Source organism: Artibeus jamaicensis, unplaced genomic scaffold (genome assembly GCF_021234435.1).
Source record: "Artibeus jamaicensis isolate MK-2021 breed Jamaican fruit bat unplaced genomic scaffold, CSHL_Jam_final scaffold_537, whole genome shotgun sequence".
NCBI classification, from domain to species: Eukaryota; Metazoa; Chordata; class Mammalia; order Chiroptera; family Phyllostomidae; genus Artibeus; species Artibeus jamaicensis.
This window is the reverse complement of record NW_026522047.1, coordinates 25,879,071-25,903,416: the sequence shown is the minus strand read 5'-3', so window position 1 is coordinate 25,903,416 and position 24,346 is coordinate 25,879,071. Positions and strand designations below refer to the sequence as shown.

At 34.3% G+C, this 24,346-nt stretch overlaps 1 protein-coding gene across 4 annotated transcripts in view; it reads right to left on the bottom strand.

Annotated features, from left to right (window-relative positions):
* The window catches only part of FSTL5 (follistatin like 5), a 542,536-nt gene that overhangs the window by 352,253 nt on the left and 165,937 nt on the right, over window positions 1-24,346 (bottom strand). For all 4 annotated transcript variants that reach the window (XM_053658143.1, XM_053658145.1, XM_053658144.1 and 1 more), the window contains exon 4: window positions 6,809-7,057. In XM_053658143.1, the coding sequence (XP_053514118.1) occupies window positions 6,809-7,057 (249 nt within the window). The remainder of the gene's footprint in view (window positions 1-6,808; window positions 7,058-24,346) is intronic.

Below are 24,346 nucleotides of genomic sequence, written 5' to 3'. Positions count from 1 at the left end.
AAAAAAAAAAACTTTCTTACATAGCTTCTAGTATCTACAGTGCCTTTTTTTCCCTCTATCGCTGGTGACTATGCATTTGTCTTCTTTGCTTGTTTTTCACCCCCATTCTGACTGTTCGAAGACGAAGTATAACAGAGTTGTGCCCTCAGCTCTCTGCTTCCCAAAGTGCACTCACTCTATAGTTGATCTCAACTACTGAGTACCCTGCCCTCTTTATTAATGTAAATATAACTGGTAATTGTATGAATCTGACTCCAAACTCTCCTTTGATTTTCTGACTCATATCCACCTGCATAAATGACACCTTCCCTTGTTTGTCTAAAAAGGATTCAAATTTAAGTAACCTTAAGTGCATATGTATTTGTATAAATATTCTTCCTAAATGTGTGGATCTCCCAATGCTTCACATTTCACTAAATGACTCCTCAAATCATTTTTTTTGTTTTTGTTTTTGTTTTTTATTGTTTTTCTTAGCTTATTTCTTTAATTCACTAAACTCTGTGTCCAACCCACAGGAAATTAAGGCAATCATACAATTCTGTACCTCCACTGGCATTTTTGTCATCTTGTTTCAAACCTCGTCATCTCAATCTTTCTTGTGGGCAACCGAAACAAGGTTCTAATTGACCTTATAGCTTTCATCTTGTTCCTCTGTAGTAATAAATTCTAGTCTTATCTAAACCAAACAAACAAAAACATACACAAACAAAAAAATTGTCGAGCCTTGGCAAAACTTATTTTTTACTCCGTTGTGCTACAACTAAAACCATTTTAGTTATTTTTCTATGAATCCACCAAGACCCAAAATTTATTATTCTGACCTCAGTTGCACATTTTAATTTGGCTGCCTGCTGTAATTTAATCTTCTTCCTGGTTCTCTCACCTAATGATAATCAAGTTGTTATCTCTATCATTTTAAGGGTTACTCACAGACAGATTTTCACAGTTTCACCTGTGTACTTTTGAATTCCAGTAATATGATTTAAATAAGTGGCAGCAAGTAAGACCTATCTGGGACCTAATTTATTCTGAATCTTTGGGATGTAATTTTGGGATACATTATCAGTTGTCTCAATTCACTCTTCTTTTAAAATTATATCTCTATGTTTAATTATTATGGATTTTTGAAAGTCATTGATTTTTGGTAGAAATAAATGAAGTGATAATTTCCATTTAGAAATGCTCACTGCAAAGTTTATGTTAGGGCAATGTGTTACTGTCTTTTCTTTATAACCCATATTATGTGTTATAGCTCTGAAAAAATTGGAGATAAAGTGTTATCCAGGATATATTAAAACTATAATCAAATTTTGTGTTTCTACATATCATGGACTTTAGTTTAACCTTGGCCTAGCAGTCAAGTCTATTAAAGAACTTTGTGGTCACTGGTAAGCTCATTAGATATGCAAATAGGAAAATGTACTGACAAAATGTAATCATAACTAATGTCTAGAGTTCAGGTTTGGGGGCTTTAGAAAGACATTATGCAAACTACTGGAAATTCACATATTAATGAGGGGAACATATGGAAATAAGTTCTTAAAGTGATTATCACATAAGAGAACACATGAAATGTATCACATCTCTCTGAGCATACACCACACAAAATTGAAGCTCTATTGTAATGACAAAGCTAATCAATACTTTATATTAAGATGATGTGTTTTTTTAAACAAAAATAAACATTGCATATTAATGCATTCAATTAACAACATTTTAAAATTAAAGACACTCCTTATACCTGGCCTAACCAATATCAAAGGAACAACATTGGTAATTACTTCCACATTTTATTGTTCTGGAAAGTGCCAAATCTCCTTTATTTAATGTTATTCCTGATAAAAAAGGTTTGTTTGTTTCTTTACATCACTGTCTGCCTGATAACCACACGCAAAGCTTATCACTTTCCCATTTACTTTTAAATTTTTGTCATTAATAAGTTTTCAAATGTTCTCTGAAATATCCATAGGCACCCCCTTAGAAAGAATTTTAAAAGTGAAATGTAAATTAAACTAATAGAGGACAACATTCAACTACATTTTTAATAGAACATTTTTATCCCCAATCACATGTCCCATGCCTAATCAGTAGAAAGTTTTTCATTACCCTGTTTTTGCTAAATGTATATATATATATGTGTGTGTGTGTATTTATTTATATATATATGTATATATATGTCAAAGAGGACATATCAACTACCTTGAAAAATAATAGTTGTAAAAAAGTTCTTCACTTTGTAAGCTACAGAAAAATCACATTCAGAATTTGAAAATAGGATACTGAGCAAATAAACATGATAAGTGAAGGTGTCAGTGAGAGGTAATGACTGATACAGTATTTAAACAGCTTCAAGATAAAAGACAAATTGTTGAAACTAATGCTTTCATTTTTTCTGTCACTATTGAATATTGTGCTTATAACTATTAATGAAATATTCATACAGCCACAGAAAATAGGCAATAAAATATTAAACTAAAATATTTATTTTATAACTTGAAACTGAAGAAAAATGATAGAGCATAAAAATGTACGAAAACAAGATAAGACTATATGTGTATGTGAAAGTTACATTTACTTCCTACATGTCACAAGCTGGGAAATTTAACAAAAATTAAATGCAATAGGACAGCTACTTAGTCAAAAATCTTGTTGTTTTGTTTTGTTTTTGGTGAAGATTAGAAGAGTAAAATAACATTGTTATACATTTATTAGGTATTATAGTTGAGAGTAAATTAAATAATATTTCATTTAACTACTAAATAAATGAAAGAGAAATTTCATATATTTTTAAGATTATAATTTTTCATGAAATGGTAGAAAAGACTTTGCACATAAAATAGAATCTTTACTAAGGTACACTTTCTCTTAAAAAAATGCCATCTGAAAGCTAATGTGGATTAGCACATTACATTAGCACATTAGCATTTAAAATACTAAAATATTTTAAATATCAGTGGCAACCTAGTCTTTAAGCCTAAATTCTACAAGCCCCAACATTTAAAAAAAAGTTTGGATAATAGATCTAATTTTAAAACATGGAATATAAATGTCTCTCCAGATTGTACCAATGAAAAAGAACACAATGTCAAACCTCATTCAAAGAGCACACATATAGCCATAAAACCATACTTCCCAAGTCGTTATTGTTTGTGATACACATTTAAGTGCACAGAACATTTGCCTTTATGGCAGTTTTATTCTCAACACAGTAAATGGCAAAAGGGTTTCAGTTCAATTGACTTTCTCATAAAAGATTTAATTCCCTATTTGGCACGGATTACATATTGAGTTTCTTACTCCAGCTTATGTCTATACTCTGAGTTAGTAAATTCTGGTATGTCTGACAGACTGACTTGGGGTCAGGGTGAGAGGAAATTGTACCTGTTATAAGTGACATGGAGTTCCAGCAGTTACAAAGTGCTTTGGGGGTGGGGATGAGAAATGGCCATCATTATAATGAATAGCTAGGCATCACGGAAAACCAGAAAGTTAAGTATCACCATAAAGCATTTGATGCCAATAAACAAATAGTATATTATTCTATATCCTATTATGGTCAGTTTCTTTGTAATCAGATACATTTAAATAAAAATAAATTAGAAAAATATTGTTCATATGTGTATTTTATGTTTTATCTATAGTTCCACAAAATGAAAATCATAAAGCTAATGCTTAGTGAATTAAACTACATGTAAGAGTCACTAATAGTAAATGCTGAGCATACTACAGAAACATTTAAATATTTAACACAAATAACAGTAAGATCTATATAGTTATAAATATAATTACAAATACAGATGTATAGATATACATATATACATATATGTATTTTTAAGCTTGAATACTTATTTTAATTTTAAAACAATGAATCCATATGTATGCTTGTACAAATATAATCTATTTTAAAACATATTCTATTTTTAATGTTTAAATAAAAATACCACAAGTAATTCTGATAAATTCAATATGTGAAACAAATAGGACTTACCTTAAAGTTCAAATAATTAACAAATAATGCAAAATGCACTTTCTTTAAAATTGCTTTAAGTATCTGCTAGTATTTTCCCAGTACTATATTTTATGGAACTCTTTTATTTTGATATAATTGTAAAGTCTGATGCTGCTGTAAGAGTTACTACAGAGAGAGCCACATATGCTCAGTTTCTACCAATGGTAAACATTCTGCAAAATTACAGGGTAGGCAACAGCAGGTTGACAGTTGATCGTATGGAATCTAATATAATAATTAATAAATACAGTACAAAAATAAACTGTCTTACATACTCGCAACTGTAAATCTACTTTTGCCAACCTCTGTATAGCACAATATTGTAACCAGAATATCTACTTCGATACTGTCAGTCGTCTTCTGCAGATTTCCTGTTTTACTTGTATCCATTTCTGTATGGGTGTGTGTGTTCTGCTCAGTTCCGACATGTGTGTTTGTCCACTACAACCAGGAAGATCCAGAATAGTAAAGATTTGCAAACATTTTAAAAAATTAATTGGAAGGCAGTATTAATGTTTTAAAGCAGAAGTTAACAAACTTTTGCTGAAAAGATGCAGACAAAATACTTTTTAGGTTTTGCTGGCCACACTTTCGCTGTTGCAACTACTCAACTCTCCTTTGTGGTATGGACAAAAGCCCCCAAAGCAATTCCTAAAGACATGGATGTGGATTGTTCCTACAAAACTTGATCTGCTTTTTCCTTTACACCATTATGGAAACCATAAATAGCTGAAATTCTATAGAAAATATTATTCACAACCACAAGAATTGACTCTAGCCATCTCCACAATGTCAAGCCTACAGGTATACAGAGTCTTCTTTTATGTCCAAAACTTAGCCAGTTGTCCACTACTAAGACAGGCAATTTATTGTCTTGTTCTATAATACCTACTTCTACTCTGCTGATACAAAGCCCTTTTATGGGTGATATATCTGTTAGGAAAAACCCCAAAACCAACCAACAAACAGCAGACCCACAAATTCTGAGACCTGGGAAATGTGTTACCTAAACCAGAAAAGAATAAATGGGATTTTAACACTATATAGAATGATTTTGAACTAATCGTAGATGTAATAAATATGCTTAGTAAAAGTGTGAAGGATCAAAGTTTCTGAAACTATTGTGTAAATACTGGTAAGAGAGGCAACATTCTTAGCTATATCTAGTTCATCTACCTCTATGCTGATTTACATACTGACTTGCATTATGCCCAAGCATCCAGCAATAAAGCAGAAAATTAAATACACTAGATTTTCCCACATGATATTTAATATCATATATTTCTAAATAATCAATTCTTTAGTGTCGCTGGATGAAATCTCAGCTGGAGAATATGATTCTAAATTAACTGAATTGTATATATTTACATACTTTTACAATACCATGCATCAGTAGAATAGAAAAATTACCACTGTATCATCTCAGATCAGAACTACAAAAAAAATACTCATTTGCAAACTTTAAAGCACAATGTTAATATAATCAATTTTAGTTATTTGTAAAATAGATTTGATAGAAGAGGGAGATAAGTTGAACTTAAAACCAAAGTAGCTGTTTTTCTTTCTATAAAGAGAATCTTATATGATAAAATTGTCTGTGCTTTAGTAAAGGCGCACACAGTTCACTCTGGTCAGGAAACTATTTTTATATTTTTCTTCATTTATATCAAAGGGCTTCCAGTAGCCACAATGACTGCACAACATTTATGTGTATCATTTAAAAGCTCTGTGTATAACTTTTTCCTCACCTTGGACATAATACTTCATTTATCCTACTAAGTTTGAAAAATAACAACTTTGGGATAATAATTGTATTTTACCGGTCAGCAAATGAAGTGTAATGACATAGTTGAAGCATAAATTTTAGCTAAGAGTTAAAATATCCAACAAGTTTTTAATTGTAAATATAGTTCAAGAATATTCTGGGAAACTGGGACAGGGTACCAAATATTAGTAATGAGGTTGATCACTGACCTATTCAAATAAATGTCCTATATATACTTAACACATCAGAATTTCAGTCTGGGTTATGACTACCAACAAGCAAATATTTTGTCCAGTACAAATAAACACACGAATAATAAAAAAGATTATAAATAAATAAATGATTTAAAAACTGTTCAATGATTTATTTGTATAGCATGTTAAAATAATTTGTCAAATTACATATTGAGCAATATGGTTCCACAAACAGCAACCAATGCTTTTGAGTACCATGAAAGTAAATACCAATACTTTTAAATTTTCAGTAATGGTCATCTCAAATTTAACTAGATGAGTGTAGCATGAGTTCTTCATAGTTATTTTAGTGGGCATTTATGGGTGCCATAAAAGTTGAATTATGTGGCATAAAGGCAGCCATCCTTTCTAATCAGGAGGAAATGAGATGTTATCACGGCGTGCCTTGGCAACTCACTATCCCCACAGCTCCACTCCAGGTGGTTTTCTCTGGGTGAATCTGGCGGCTTGACCGCGTTGGCCAGCCATCCTGTGTCCCTCCGACAACGGCAGGATTGGGCAGCCATATGGTGCAGTGCTGTAAGCTATATTAAATTTTGAGTCATATTTTGGCCAGCGTTGTTCTCATAACTGAGACTCAGAATTATATCCATGCAAATGTTTATACATGTGGTGCTCACGGTGTAACTTAGCTCACATCTTTTTTTTTCCTTTCCCGTTTCAGACATTTGCAGATATAAAATTGTGTTAGAGTTTAACCTTAAAGGCACCAGTTGAGAGGGGAAAAAAGAAAGAAAGAAACGAGAGAGGGGTGGCAATTTAGGTCCGCCCCTCACTTACCTTTGAAGAAGCAGTCCTCATTGTGAACAATGGTAATCTTCTGTTTCTTCAGGCAGGCAGCTCTGTGCACTTCACAGTGGTTTTCGTAGAACTCGCCGTCAGAGCCACACACAGGTTTGTAGTGCCGTTTGCAAAGGTCCATGCAGGCGCATTCTGGTTGCCCCGTCTCTCTGCTGATAACACAGTGCCTTCCCAAACCACAGTATTTATTTTCACAGGACCCCAGAGGGCCATTCTGAATATGGAATCCTGAGGATAAAGAATAGAAAATGATTGGGATTCATATGCCCAAAGAATACATTCCCCTTAAAGTCTCAAGTGAAAACATTTGTCTAAGGGAAATATAGTACAAGCAGGGTTCAGTTGCACTCAGCAGAGAAAGGACTTAGAACCAGCAGATGAACTTTTCCAGAACACGTTCCCCGTTCTTTCCTCCCTTCCCTTCTCTCTTTGAGCTTTCTCCTTTTTCCCCAATGAGTAGCATGGTCCTTAGAACAAGGTCTCTAAAATAAAGCTGCTTGAGTTCAAGTACTGGCTCTACCACTTACTAGCTTTACATGCTTGGAAAAAATTACTTCTCTGTGCCAAACTGTCCATCCGTAAAAAGAGGATCTGGGGGTGTCCAAACGGTTGGTGTTTCTGTGCTACACTGGAAGAAAAAGAGTTGCCTTGGGCCACACGTTAAATAAAGGCAATGCCTTAAAGACTGAAAAGTACACTCAGAGACCCATCATTTGCTTAGGCTGGGAAGAGTCTTATATTTCAGGAAAGGTATAAGATGATTAAAACAAATATTTTATAAGGTAAAGAAGTAACATGGGAGACTCCAAGTTGTGTGAATTTTACAGGTGAAAACATTTATGTTTGAGGAAAACTAATGAAAGCTTCCTAATAGAAGTCAGGTGGGCTCAGGGATTTTTTTTTTTAATTATTAGGATTTTTGACAGGTGGGAACTGATTGGAAAAGGAAGAGACAGTGAAGACAAGAGAGCAATATTCTATGCCCCGTAAAGCTCGACACTTCCATCATTTTTATAATACCCTGACAAGGTGTTTTGGAGTGATAATTTCCTAATTTGTTAAGGCAATTCTTCCTATTGTTTCAATACAGGAAAGCTAGCAAAACCTGACATATCTCTTCTTAAAGAGTTTATTTTTAAATAATTACTTACTATATATTTTCTAATTACTAAGAAGCAGCACCAGTATAGTATGTAGTTAGTTCTTTGAGCGGCAGCTCTAAAGTGGAGAAGAATAAGAAAACATCTCCAAACCAAGTTTCTCCTTTTAATAATACCTACTATTTGTGTATACTGACTAAAGCATTTTCCTAAGCATTTTTCTTCTTTGGTGTTTGCAACAATCTTTTGAAATAAATTCTATTTGTTTCCTGTTTTACAAGTAATAAAGAAACTAGCTAAAAATGGATACTTCCAATGTCCTAGGTAACATAATTGTGAGTGATAGTTCCAGGCTTCAAACACATGTTTGTTTGAGCAATTAACCATTACATTATTCTGCTTGAGTTTTGTTCCCCAAAATAAATAATTCTGGTGGAATATACAGGGGATAGGTATTATAGAAAATTGACAATATAAAACTTGGCTAGTAGATAGTCTAGGAACCTGAATGTGGAAACTATATGAAATAATAGACAAAGATATGAATAAATATGTTATAAGAAAAACAAGTATATACAGAAAGGAGCATTGTAAATATTGCAATGTGGCTTTTGAAAAAGTTTTCCAAGGTGACCGGGAGTACTGTCGCCCTTAGTCATAAAATAACTAGTAACTTTAAAAGTCTCATTTGCTCACTAGTGGTTAGGAGCACTGGACCTGGAATCCTAAAGCCTTGTTTTAAAACCTAGCTTCATCAGTAACTTGTTGTACCATCTTGGAAGTTTTCTTGGTTTCTTTTGCTTTAGTTTTCTCATCTGTAAAATGTAGTTGGTCATAGAATTGGTCTCAAATGGTAATTGTAAATTAATGAATGTAAAGCCCTTATAATAGTATATGTCAGATAATAACTGCAACATTAATGTCAGCTATTAACATAAATATTGTTTTTGCTGTTGTCACTTTATTTCATTTTAATAAACAATCAAAAAGTAGGCAATTTTCAAAGGAGTTATAATCCAAAATTCACATGCTATTTAATACACACTGAAGCAGTATTTAATGTGATATGCCCTGAGGTTAGCCCATGAAATCTCCTTAACGCTTAATGTTTCAGTAGCATGGTACAATGTTGACGATATTTTATAGAAAATAATCACTATGCATAAAATCTTCTCAAACAAAATGCACCCAGGTGTTTAACTGTGGAGCTCATGACCATATTTCTTCTATTGTATGAAATTTTCAGTCCACATTGTCGACTTACTGAATACCAAAAGTGACACCTCTTCCTGTTCTTCCTGATTCTGTTTGGCACAAGAGCTCCAATCTGGCAGGGCATTTGTGAGAAGTCAGTGAAGAGAAGAATGAGGACATTGAGGCAGTAGGGAAACAAAGCCTTAGAGACTAATTATTCCTCTCAGTTTTGATTCCCAGAGAATTTTGGTTCCAATTTGTTGTCTGTTCTTGGGTCCACAGCATCAGTGTTGCCGAACTCTCTTCAACAAGGAGAGTGCAACAAGGTCCACCATCCCATGATGTCTTTCTGGAAAAGGAAATTCTCTGCTGCCCCACAACCATCTGATTACCAATGACTGTCGTGGGCACTGAATGTGTGTCGGTTACCAAAATCCTGGTAGACATCTAGGGCTACACAGTCAGAGCCATCCTTCCCTCTATCACCAGGAAGAGGTAACTAAAACTTGGAATGTTCATGCAACTCTTCTACAGAAGATGAGGACTTTTTCCAAGCCTCAGGGTATCACACTCTGCCTCGTTTGCCCATAACTTTGCTGCTTCTGACTTTCAGGCTTTTTTTAACTCTACATTAATTTCCTTATATTCAACTTTTACCCAATGACACACAATTAACAAATTCTCTACCTATGTTTTACACTAGTCCTAATGGTAATCGATAGGATCAATCTAAACACTTTTCACAAATAGTCTATGAGAAATGCATAGACTGAAAGACCCTCTCCTGAACCTTAAGAAAAACAAATAAACCAAAACAGAAACTATTTTCACCCAATACACAGCTTTCCTTAATGAAATATAGATTAAAGTTTCTTGCTAGTTGTTACTTTGGGACATTTCAGAAATTAAGAAAGCAATAAAGAATGTTTACATATATTTTACACTCATGTAATGTACATAATCTACATAAGTGTATGCCTATTACAGTGAATACGTACACTAGTGTACTTCTATTTTCCTGAGTGCATTTCTGCTTTACTTTCGCAAATTTAACATAAGATCATTTGCTCCCTGCTAAAATATTTCAAAATTACTAAAAAGAAATTATTTTAAAAGATATATACAAGGATGAGGAGAACTGGGTAAAAGAAAACAAAGTATTAGAAGTTTGAACACATGTGGCTAAGTGGGAACTGGCTTAGCAGCCCTCCAAATTCAGTAGGCAACCTCATAATTTTGAGAACTTTATTTGCCACACAGGTTCCTCAAAAAATGCATAAACTGGCCCTGGATGGTGTAGCTCAGTGGATTGAGTGCAGGCTGCGAACCAAAGGGTCGCCAGTTTAATTCCCAGTCAGGGCACATGCCTGGGTTGCAGGCCAGGCCCTGAGTATGGGGTGTGCAAGAGGCAACCACCCACTGATGTTTCTCTCCCTCTCTTTCTCCCCTTACCCCACTTTCTAAGAAAAATAAATAAATAAAATCTTTTTAAAAAATGCATAAACTGGCAATACCAAGTACTTAAGAGCCTCAGAGTGATGCTGATTTTAATGTAGAGGCAAAGGCTGAAAACTGAGAAGGAGTTAAATTACGAGGTCCTGCCACTGCACAACTCTGAGCAGGTGGAGGTCACTCACCCAGACACATACCAGGTGAGAGCTGTGAAGACTGAATGCTGAAGGACTGCCAAGCTGTGCATTCCTCCAGCCCAGCAGCCCCAGGATCAGCTGACAGTCACAGGCACAGCCGTCAGGCAGGTGACTCAAACTCTACTCTGGGGGGTCTGTAACCTAATATTGGGAGTTCCCCAAAAGTGATGCACCTGGGCCACCCATAGTGAAGTACCTAGGGTTCATAAATTTAAAATCAGCTATTCGACTTCCTCTTCTTAACAAAAAGCCTAAAGCCAGCATGAACTGGATGTCTGGGTAAACTCTTAGGATGGAAAATAAAGCCACAATAAACAAGTAGATAAAACCAATGTAAAGTGAGAGTATTAAAAAAAACAGTAATCATATCCTCATAGAAATAAAAACTAAATTAATCCCTGAAACAAGGATAAGAAGAACATTTATACAAAGTTTAAAAGGGATTATTAGTAATTAAAAACCTGACAGTTAACTGAAAACTTTAAGAGGAAGTCTGGACAATGAAGTTAAGAAAATCTTACAGAAAATAGGTAAATAGAAAAATAACAACTATCAGAAGAAATATATAAAAATATATAGATATCACTTTCAGAACTACAAAGTCCAAATAATAGAAGGTCCAGATGGAGAGGAAAGAAAAACAGATGGCAGGAAATAATTAATAAAATTGTTAAAATATTTCCCAGAATCAAAGGATACGAATTACCAAATTCAGAGAGTTTACCCAGTATCCAGTTTGGAACAGACTTTTATTATGGCATATTGGGAAACTTTATATATTGAAAACAAAGAGACTTTTCTACAAGTTTCCAAAAAGGAAAACAAAATATTCAGTCACACAAAATAGACTAAGGATCACAACTCTCAATAACAGAGAAAGCAGGACAGCAGAAAGCAGCACAGAATGTTGAAGGATAAGTACTGTTTGCCGCTGCAGGCCCGTGCCTACTCTCCCCCCACCCCCCAGGTCCTGATGCGGAGGATGGGTCTCTCTCTCTAGGAAGGTATTTCTGCTTTGACTTACTTTTGAGAGCTGGAGGTATGGATGGTTAACTTGGGAGCAAAAGAATGAAAAGACCCCCCTCTGTGCTCATACGCCTGCTGTATGGTACCCCTGATTCATACTACAGCCCTGCCAGGTGTACTACCTATTGCAAAAGTCCTGGTCTTTAAGACACTCTAATACGGTAACTCTTCTGAGATCATCTTCCATTCTACCAACAGACGCAGTTGCCTTGTCTAACTCCTGCTCATCTTACTGGTCTCATGTCATATGTCTCCTCATCTAAGACACCTTCACTTACAGCCTTCCTTTCTACCCTTCCTTCGCTACTCCACTACTAAAGTATATTCCACCATATATTCCAGCACTCTTCAGTTGTGATGCACTTTTGTAAAACTGTGTTTTTTTCTTCATAACAGCTAAACAGAATTGTTGTATAAGACTACTTGTTTGAACATTTGTTTAATATCTTTGTCTTAATAATCTGGGTTTCAAGAAAGTGAAGATATCATTTGTTTATCAACAACTACAGTATAACCTCAGGACCTAGCAGAGGCCCTGGTGAATTTTAATAAGTGAATAAGTGAATGTTTGATACAGTAGTTGATGTCATATGCCAGAAACATAGTAAGAAAAGTGCATTATCAAATTGTATACATTGTTAAATTAAATAAATTAATATGTATATAATTTCAAAGTGATACATATATATCACTTTGTGTATATGTATATGTATCTAGATAGATAGATAGATAGATAGATAGATAAATAGATAGATATAGACAGATAGATATTCAGCAAAAATGATTCTATAAAATTTCCATAGTTTAACTCTGTCCCCAACCAATCAGTAGAGATGACAACCCAACTCCTTTAGCCAACATGATTAATGATTTTTCACCTATGTGACCCATCTCCTGAAAGCTATCAGCAGCCAGTCTTTAAGCACTGGCTACCTGTGCTTCCAGCTGGGTGCCATTTCCTCAGTTAATAAGCCTTAACTGTCTTGGCTGCAAATCCCCATTCATGTTTGACTGGGCATTGATGCAGGCAAGGGGACCCCTTTGGTCCCCTAATAGCAATAGATGGGATATGCAGTGTTTCACAAAGGCCTTCATAGAAGAATGTGCACATCTTGACTGTAGCTAATTTAATTAATAGAGAGGACCCCCTCCCACAACCCAAATTCATTTTAGAATTGTCTTTACCTCTCACTTGGAGTTGAAACTGAGAGATGACTAGATGGCATCTTTATTTGGTTGAAGAATTCTAACACTTAGAATTGGAGAATGTGGGCTAGCTAGTCAGTGCTTCTGCACAGCTTTCTACTGAGGGAATAAACAGCGTGATAGAAAATACTGTCTGGGTGTATAATGAGTCTGTGGATTCTAGTTCCCATCCTACCTGCGAGATAAGTGTAGCTCTACATCATGTCTTTGGTTGGTTTCCTGAGACAAGCTCAATTCTAAATTCTCTTGTTACTACTCGAAACACCTCGAGTTGATATCTATTCTTGCAAATATAATTATAAATAAATAGAAGTTACACTGATGAAACTGTGGAAAAACAACTTTTGATGTTATACTTTAGATGTAAGTAACAGTCCTTGAGATCAGCATACCAGTGGAATATGGGACATAAGTGAAGAGAAATGATTGATGTACTGCTGCATAATATACATAATGGATGTGGAATTACAGGGCAAACACAAGAATGCTCAAGGATTAATGGGTTTACCTTTTAGCCTTTCTGGCTAAGCAATTTTGGTAAATCACAAAATTATACATGTTAATTTCTATTTCTTTACTTAGGTGGTTGCTCAGCCATGCTCTACATTGTTTTAAAATTTTACCTGCAAAAGTTCACAAAAGACACCACAGTAATTTAGGCTCTATGGAAAAAATTGAAATTCACGTTCTTAACCAGAGAGAAAAGCTATTTTATTTTTTAAACTATAGATGACAAATGTGTTCAAATATTTTAGCACAGATGTCATATATTTGTATGCATGTATGCATAAATAGGCATAAATGACTGTTCAAGCCAGTATTTTAGCCAAAATTAATGATTAATATTATTAATATGCAATGTGTGTCTTATTTCCATGTTGAATTTATTATAAATACCTAATAATAATCATGGCTGACAACAAGATTATATTTCAAGAAATTCTTTCAAGGAAAAACAGAAAATCATTAATGTGAAAATGTGCCTTGAACTTCCCTTGCCATACCTTATTTTCTTCTCTTGCTTAAGAACAAGGGTTTGTGCTTGCTGGCATTCATGGGGGCGGGGTTTGTATACACTGTATACATTGTTAAATTAAATAAATTAATATGTATATAATTTCAAAGTGATACCTTAGTTAATAATGAAAGCATAGAGAGCAGTGGGAAAGGAGGCAGAAAAGCTCCTGACCAAGGTTTGTGGGAAACATCAGCACAAAGAATATTCTGTGGATGTGAGTAGTTGCCAGAAAATTTGAGGATAGATAGAATGGATTTGGGAAGTGTCAGTGTAGATTATGAATAGAGAGAGCATTAGTCACACTGTTTTAACCTGTACCTAAGAGAAACCACACTCAAACTAGCTTTATACCACACAGAATATCTGGCTTTGTAACTCAAAACCCAGGGACGATTCTGGCGTCAGGTTTGGCTCTATTCAGGTACCCATCTATTCTATCACAATTTTTTTTTCTTTTTCTCAAACTATTTCTTTATTGTTGACCTTATTGTTTTCTGCAGTAGTCTTTCAACCCAGCAGCAAGGATGATTCCGGATGACTCTAGATTTACATCTTATCTCAAAAAGGAGATACCATCCTCTGGGATCTCTGCCTGTTCAAAGGGGTTCTCATAGTCTGTGATTGGAACATGTGCCCGTTCCTGGATTAGTCCAAACATCTAGAATAAAAAGCATAATCTGATAGGTCAGGAGTGGAGGCATGCACTTCTGATTCTTTACAGTAAGTATGTTAAGGTTGCTAAGTGGCTTCATCAGACTGATTAACGCAATGTCTAAATGTAAATATCATCAGACAGAAAGTTAAAGCATCACATTGTTTTTAATGGTCTTCAGAGACAGAAGGAAGGCAAGGAATCTAATCACTTATTCCTGTTTAACTCTGGTAATTTACAAAGACTGAGCCATTTGGTTTCTCACTCCGAGGATGTTCATGTTGCTTACATAACATAAAGAGAATGCTGAGCTGGACCAAAAGAATGGGCATTGTGGCACAGTGACATTTACTGTGAAATCTGGAACGGAAATCAGAGAAATGAGAATGGAGAGATAAAACATTTTTTTTCTAAGAAAGCAGGAATTAATTTCTAGTCTCGCCCAGTATCAGTTCTCTAATATATTTGAAGATATGATACATTTAGATCTGAAGACATTGATTTATATATTTACCTTGTTTTGAAATAGAATTTTATATCAGTAATGTATAGAAATCTCAATTACTTAGTTTTGACTATTTACATGCTTGATATAAACATTACTCTATCGTGATATATGATATTTCCATTACCACATTGAGTTTACTTCCGGATTTTCCTGTCAATTTTCATCTCCCCATGTCAGAGAAAGACACACCAGTCTGATTTCTGTCTAACACACTTATTTACTCATAACATTCTTTCGGGGTTGAAGGAAATATTTTAATTTAGTTTAATCAGAAAGGGAAAGTAAACTTCAGGGCAAAGACAATATTATATAATATTTATCATCATTATACAAAAAGAGTCATAAAGTATAATTTTGTGTGTGTGTTTGTGTGCCCACAGGGGATGTAGCTACTTACAGCGAATGTGCGTCAGGCTCAGAGACAGAAAGGAACCCTGATTTGTCACCATGGAAGAGCTGTGTTTGCTTTGCACCTCATGTCAATGAAGTCCATCTTACAGTTTATATTCTTCTGTTTGTAACGTTTCATTCAACATAATTTTTCTAGGATTATTCATTTTATTATGTGTACTATCTGCTCTTCCATTTTCAATGCTGAGTAGAATTCCCTTATATAAATATATCAATATCTGCTCACCCATTCACCTAAGGATAGTTACTTGAGTTGTTTCCTGTTTGGGGCTATTATGAATAAGGCTGTAATGCACACTTACGGACAAACATTTTCATGGGAATATGTTTTCACTTCTTAAATATTCAGTGAAATTTTATTGTCGTAAATTTGTATGTAATTTTGTAAAATACGGCCAAACTACTCAAAGCGGCTTATTGCATTATATGCTCACATACAAGTTCCACCATCTGCTACATATTTATTAAATCATGATATTGCCATCCTTCTTGCTTTTAGTCAGTGTAGTGGATATAGGATGGTATATCATTTAGGTACATCCCAAAATTATGAACAAATTTTAATTTGCCAGATAAATGATGATGAGGAGTATCTTTTAATGTACTTATAAGACATTCATATTCTTGGTTTTCAAAGTTTCTCCTTAAGTCTGTGGACCATATTATTGGGAGTAGTATCATTTTATACTGATTTTTAGAAGTTTATCATAGACTCCTATGGCTGATACATGTTTTCATGTGTGCATGTTTGTGTCTCATAAGGGCTGTGTGGCCCAACATCCGGTGAGAGTCTGGGAAGCCTTAGACAAATTCCTCTCTGCACTTTCCTCTCCGGTCACCATTCTCAGTCTGCAGTGCTTCAGACTCTGAGAAGACACATGTGCTGAAGAGGCACTGTTTCCAAAGCATCCGTCTCACAGCCTGTGGCAGTCATGGCTAGTATCGCCCATGGTTGAGAATATTTACTGGTAAGGAGTTTACCTTAACTCTTTTGCTCTCCCCTCCAAGTGCAGCAACCACAGCCTTCGGGTTACTGAAGACCCAGAAGGCCTGGGTTTGGCTTCTCTCAATTACCCTGCCTTCAGCCTCCAATGGGCTCCACGTGCCTCTTTCTAGCCACTCTTTTGATCTTTACATTTGCCTACAACTCCCGCTCTCAGTGAATACTTTGGAAAGAGTTGGCAGGTAGGTGAACACTTGATTGGTGGTTGGGGTCCTTTGAGATTTTAAACCATCATTCCAGACAACACATGACCATTGTTAGTGCTATCATTATTATTATTACTCTATTTTAATTTTGGTATGTTTCTTCCTACCCTGGTCTTTGTTGAATTCCTTCTTTTTCATCCACCCCACCAGGGATGAAAGCAAACATAGCTCTCTTCCTTCCCAGGAGACACTTATCACTTCATGAGGTTTAGTTTACTGGGATTTCCGAAGGCATCCTCATATTTCTGATGGGTTTTTAAAACTATGATTTTTATCAATTCTCTTACTTTTTATTATTACTAGCATGTAAATAATATTATCTTGCAATGTCCATTCTCTAATAGAGAAACAGAAGTCTGCAATGCTTAATGTTAATGTGTACTAACTAATCCTCAGTTGATGGCATATCTTCCAAATTAACTAAGTCATTAATATTTAAATTATTATAACTCTTAGATATACTGGGAATAATAGTGCAACAATTCAAAGTCAAATACTATAATGTGTTAAGAGCTATAACTTTTTGCCCTGGCTGGTGTAGCTCAGTGGATTGAGCGCAGGCCTGTGAAACAAACAACCGCAGTTCGATTCCCAGTCAGGGCACATGCCCGTGATGCAGACCAGTTCCCAGCAGGGGACCCACAAGAGGCAACCACACATTGATATTTCTCTCCCTCTCTCCTTCCCTTCCCCTCTAAAGATAAAAAAAAAATAAAATCTTTAATAGGAAGGACACAGGGACGAGAACTAAGGGGGGTGGAAATGGGGGGGGTGGGGGAGGGGGGGGGGGGGAAAAAACGTATTGAAAAAAAAAGAAAAAAGAGCTATAACTTTTCACTAAAATATCTTATTGTTCATTTTTGTGCAAAATTATTAAAATATATTTTGAGATTTTAAATATATCCAGTTTGTGTCTATAAATTTCATATATTATTGCATTCTTATGTGCAAATGCAGTTTTACTTTTAAAATAAAATTGTGTATTTTAGGAAGGAGGGGACCGTGCAGGGAAGGGTTTTCAGGAACTACTGTCAAGGACACCTGGACAAAACCAAGGGGGAGGGTGGAAGCAGGGGAGGGAGGTGGGGGTGGCTGGGGTCGGGGGAAGGCAGACAACTGTAATTGAACAACAAAAAAGCAATTTAAACAGTTACGTATTTTTTAAGGTAATAGCAGTGGGAAAAGAATTACTTTCACAGAAATGTCTTAACATAATTCTCAACTCCATTGTATAAATAAAAGATTTAGATCTTTCCACAACTAAATTCACTACTTAGTTGAAATGTATAACCTTCAATCTACTACATGCTTACTCATCGAAGGTAATAAAAATATAAGCCCTTTGATAGAACATTAAATTAAAAATAATCTTGGAAAAAGCACAGTTTTACAGAAACACACCTCGACAAATAACTAAAGGTGTTTAAGAGCAGAAAGTGGCAAATAAAGGATCTTCCTTTTTAATGTGTCTCACTCACTTTGTCTCACTCACTTTGAAGCCATTTGTCTCACTCACTTTGATGAGTTTAGGTGTTATTCTCTTCTCTTTCTTTTTGATAGAAGAGACTTTTGACATTTGTCAGACACAATCAATAGTTCTTTTTGACCTTATTGAAAAACATGCCTCAGGGGAACCAGAGATGTAAAGTGAAAGAGAGATAAAAGTCCAGACCAATAAGAGAAGGATCTGATGCAGTGGTTTCCAAGTGGTCATTGCGGACTGATGTGAGGTCGCTTAACAATAGTTGAACTTATTATAATATTACCATAAAAAAGAATACTGCATAGTGATTTTAGCCAAAGCCACAAGAAATATCTGAAACTTTTAGTTAAGTTTTGTGTTAAATATCAAATAACTACTTAGAAAGTATAAGAAACAATCTAATCTTTAAATTTAAATATTCTTATGCAATGAAGAACTGCCACCTGGCTTTGAAAACAGGCAAGGCAAAGGTCTCAGGGTTAGTGTAAAAGTGCACGAATTGATTAAATTCACTAATTTTTAAACAAATAATGAAGTAAAGCCTAGGCATGGTACTAAGCTGAGAAATAAAACTATCAAGCTGTTAATTGATAAATGTTTTAGTTTCTATCAAACCAGGTAACTGGAATCTCACTGTTAACTGCTTTTGAAAATTGTTATATAAATCAAATTTAGCCATTGCAGTCATAAATTTAATTATTTCATTAAAAACATACCCATGTATAAAAATATGATGTGTTTATAAAGTACTAAGCATACATTAAATTATATAGCCATTTACTCTTGGCTCAAAGCAAGATTCCTTATCCTCAATAATACAAGACAGAAATGATTTAGACATTTATCTGCCTGAAGGCCCTGAAGATAGAGAGCTGATGAAAGTATTATCTTAGTTCCCTTTCTCGCCTTAAGAATGTATGATCACAGGCACCCTAAGCAGGTCCTTTAGAGAGTACTGTTAAAACATGGCTATTTGCTCTCTACGTTTATAACATTTGTACTCTAATCTATGGTATAATGTCTGTGGATTGAATTTGAGTAAACAGCTTCAAGAATAGAACTGTATGTCTTTCTGTTAACTTTCAATTACCCCATTTAAATCTTGGTAAGATTAGATACATAACATAAATTCTCAGAAACTTTTTAATTTATAAGCCTAAAATTTAATACTGCATTCCAATAATCTGTGATAAGTAATGCTTAAACAATTTGAAAAATATTATAAAATATAGAAAAACTTTCCTTATAAAACACTGTATTAATTGTACATTATAAATAATATATAATAGACACCACTTATAAACAGTGTGATCATGTGAATTCAATTGATGAATTAGTCATTTTTGGGTTGGCTAAAAAGTTCATTTAATTTTTTCATACAGTGGCTCTAAAAGGACTTAGTTGTATTTAATTTCATTCAAAACAATTTTATTAGATTGTTTTGTGACAGCTGTCATATCAGTGTGCACTTTCTGAAAAAAGCTTATCAAAATTGGTGAATTAATTACAGCTACTTTAATATTAAAGATGGAAGAAGATAAGCAACATTTTTGGCATGTTATGCTTTATTACTTCAAGAAAGGTAAAAATGCAACTAAAACCAACAACAAAAAAAGATTTGTACAGTGTATGGAGAAGGTGCTGTGGCTGATTGAACATGTCAAAGGGTTTTGCGAAGCTTCTTGGTACTACTGACATTTTGGCCAAATAACTCCGCTGTGGGGCTGTCTTATGTACTGGAAGATGTTTAGTAGCACCTCTGGCATCTACGCATTCACTAGAAGTCAACAGAGGGAGATAGCTACATACTCAAAATATCCAAATTAATGAAGTTACTAGTGAAAATGCAAAATGCATATTTTATTTTATGGAAAAAACTAAGTGGACTTTTTCAGGTCAACCCAATATTTTACAGAACTAATATACTTCTTTAAGTAGGTAGTTTAATTTTGCTGTGAAAGAATAAAATAACAACCACTTTGTATTATTTTAATACAGTTGCACAATTTTAGGTCACCACAAAATTACCAAACATATCTTTTAAATACCTGAGTAAAGATATTTTAAATCCAGAGGAAGCAACAATGAAATTGCTTCACTTTGTATATCTCAAACCCTGTAATTTTCCCACACAGAGGTTTTTTTCACCAATGACTTTGAAATGCTTTTCATATGATTATAAGATACATAACTTCAATATATAACTTCTGGAGAGTTTGGTAACAGTTTTAAAGACTACATTTAAATTAGAGGCTGGTTTTGCCAAAGAAAACTATGCCCCATATAGAGAAGGAAAATTATTTTATGCCTAAGAAACAATTACAGAAATTGATTATGTACCTACAAACATTTCAAGTATAACTCCTCCATTCTGCATTATTTGACCTCAAGGCAATAAAAAGTTAAATAAGGAATATAAGAATAGCCCCAAGTAAATAATGTAAGTAAACTAAAAGACCTGTTCTAAATAAATGCTGTATTATATAAAAATAAAGACTACAATTAAAATTTTGAAGAAACTGTAACATTCTATAGCAACAGTGAGAGGATATAGAAATTTCACACTCAAAAACATGTATCTTTATATGCTGCTATATTAAGCAATCTTGAAATAAATTGATCTACGTATTTAATATAACAGATCAAAACTGAGCAACGAAACTCATCAAAACAGAATCTCCACATAGCATATAACTAGCAGCCTCGCTGAGATGGATTGAGCCATTCTTCTGTAAACAGAATCTGCATTTGGAGTGCGCGTGAGAGGCCAGATACGCTCCATCTGTGACTTTTGTAGTCCAGGTGGTCATGTGACATAGTTTTGATTAATGATAAGAGAAATACAAAAGAATTAAAAGGAGTTTTAACAAAAAAAAGACCCTTGTTTCTCATCCTTCTTCATTTTTGAAACACAAAGAGATGGCTGGAAGTGCATGAGCCTTAAAACTGTAAGAATGAAAATCACATTCTAAACAGGCAGAGAAAGAGAGAGTGGGGGGCTGATGTCCCGGTGAAGTTGTTATGCCACTTCCTACTTTGTTATGATAAAAAGTAAAGATAAAACCAATCCATTGTAAGTCACTATGAGATTTTGTTTACAAATGGCCTACTGAATAAAGTAGCATGAAAGAATGAATAGTAAAATAGAAATAAAATAATATCAACTGTAAATGGAACTAATATAACAAAGTCCAATCCTTAAAAGTATAAACATAGATTCTATACTAAAAAATAAGAAGAGAAGAAAATGCAGACAAACAAAATATATGAAAATTGACATGACACACAAATGACTTTACACCTATTACAGGAAAACAAGGAACAAATTAACAGTCAAAAATATTTGGGGATCCATGCATGCCTGTTGAATCTCCTCAAATTATAAAAGAGGATATTGATAGATTTTTGTCAAAGATAATTTAGATATTTCTGTATTTCAAAAAATACAAAAAGAGAAAAATATTTGCAACACACTAAACACACAAAAGATTATATAATACACAGTTCATTACTACAAACAAATGATAACATAATTTAGTGAAAAATATGCCAAAGATACTGAGCAAACACTTTGTAGAAGAAAAACACAAATTAAAATGAAAAAAGCTGATTCTCTAATGAAGGCATTAAACTGTAAACTAATTTTTGAGTCATCGAGTTGACGGAAATTTTTAAAGGTCTTCACACTAAATAAAGACATCTCTCTCCAAAACAGTATGAGTTCTCATCATTCACTTCAAAGTATAATTTTTGACATACATATACACTTATTTTTATCTTTCTAGTTTTTAGTGACTGTTAAGCTTCATGGACATGTTAATTTATAATTTTATCAGATTTGAAACACAATATTTGGGGGCCTAGTTACACGGGTCATTGCCAGGACTATGTTACACATACAGTATTAGGCTGCTTGAAGCTGGTCTATGGTACATTGATGCTCTTTAATTTTTTAACCTCTTATTTATATTTTTGTTATATTTTAGATAATTTTTATTGGTATGTCTTGAATGTTAGCAAACTTTTCTTCTACAGTCTTGTTCACTATCAATCTCTCCATGGTATTCTACATAGTAGGCATTGTAGTTTTCAACTTTAAAACTTCAATTTGGGTCTTAGTTGTATCTTCCATATTTCTAATTAACTTTAAATCTTTCAACTAGTTCCTTAAACTTATGGAATATAGTTATAATCTCTCTTTTCATGTCCTTGTCTACTAATTCTATCATCCCTGTCATGAGATGGTTTTAATTTATTGGTATTCCTTCTTATTGTGTGTAATAATTTCTGATTTTTAATATATCTGGTGAATTTTGATTGAATAGAAGGAATTGTGAATTTCACCTTCTAGGGTATCTGATTTTTTTTTAAAGATTTTATTTATTTATCTTTAGAGGGGAAGGGAAGGAGAGAGGGAGAGAAATATCAATGTATGGTTGCCTTTTGTGCGTCCCCTGCTGGGAAGTGGCCTGCAACCCAGCATGTGCCCTGACTGGGAATCAAACCATGATTGTCTGGTTCACAGGCCTGCGCTCAATCCACTGAGCTAAACCAGCCAGGGCGGTATCTGATATTTTTACAGTTCTATAAATATTACTGACTTTTTCTTCTGGGATAAAATTAAGTTGCTTGGAACCAGTTGGATCCTTTTGCACCTTGCTTTTAAGCTTTGTTTAATTTAGTGCTAAAAATTGGTTCACTTCTCATGCAAAACCCTTTGGACTTCTCTATACAATGTTTTGCTTCTTCAATTATTAAATATCCTATTAATCCTTCAGATGGTAGGAAAAGGAACTATTCCTAATCCCATGTGAAACCCAGGAATTCTTGCCTCTGACCCTTTCAGCCTCCTTCTCCCACCACAGATCCTTTCCTCACGTGCTGATCAGAAACCAGCTGAAGCCTCAAGAGAAAATTTCTGCCCATGTCCAGAAGTCCAAAGTATTTTCTTCTGTGCAGTTCTCTCCTTCCAGTACTTTGTCTTTTAATCTCTAGCTGCGTTCGCCTCCACCAATTCCAGCTCTGTTTCTTCAATTCTGGGAGACTGCTGGGCTCTTTCTCAGATCTCTTTTCCTGTACCATGGTCTGGAAACTTCCAAGCCTATGACCTGGGGGCAAGTATTGTTCTCCCATTGTTGATTGCCTGTCTCAGGAGTCATTGTCCCTGATGATCAATGTCTAAAAAAAATTGTCTCACATATTTCATCTTTATTTTTTAGGTGTTTCAGGTAGGAGTCTGGATTTTATCCCTGTTCTTTCCTCTTGACTTGAAGTACAAAACTTGTAATATAAAGCTTGAACTTCTACTCTCATAAAACAATATTTTATGCCAGGTGAGAAGAAATTTACTGTAGTATAGATCATAAAGACTTACAACTTAGAATAAAATATACCTATTTCATTACATCTAACATGCACATTTCCCCATATGTTAACCTAGATGTAATAATTTAATTTGCATGATATTATTTCCCATTTTTCGTGGTATCTAAATAAAGCCTTATAATTAAGAGCATTCTACATTCAGTGCAATTTTTCCTCATATAGTTAGGCTTTAGGTAAAGAGTCCTTTACTTAGTGCATAATGACTACATTTTATGTTAAAAAATATGTAGACTCTTACCTAACAGAAGTTCTAATAACAGTTGAGATAAGAGTAACTATGGCAAGACATTCAGTCCAGTTTTTAAATTAATATATTTTAATGATGTGAATAGTATCTACCTACATTATCAAAAAGTAACATATGTGTGAGAAATGCTACCTATTTAGATTAAAGATATTTCTTGGTATAGAAATTATTTTGAAAATTAAAAAAATAATGTTTCTACCCTCCCGAGTTTCATGACCTAAAATGTATTGGGTGAGAACGGCTGTCTGCAAAAGCTAATTCAAAGGTGTGCTATTGAATTAGCCTTTAACACAAACAGTAACTCACTAAGTGGTATCCCAGTTGCCTAGAAGAATGAACTATGTGTTAAATTTACATCTAGGGAGCAGTTTACACAGAAGACTAATTCTGGCTTCCTTTATGCTCAGCATGACAAAGCTAGCATTTCAA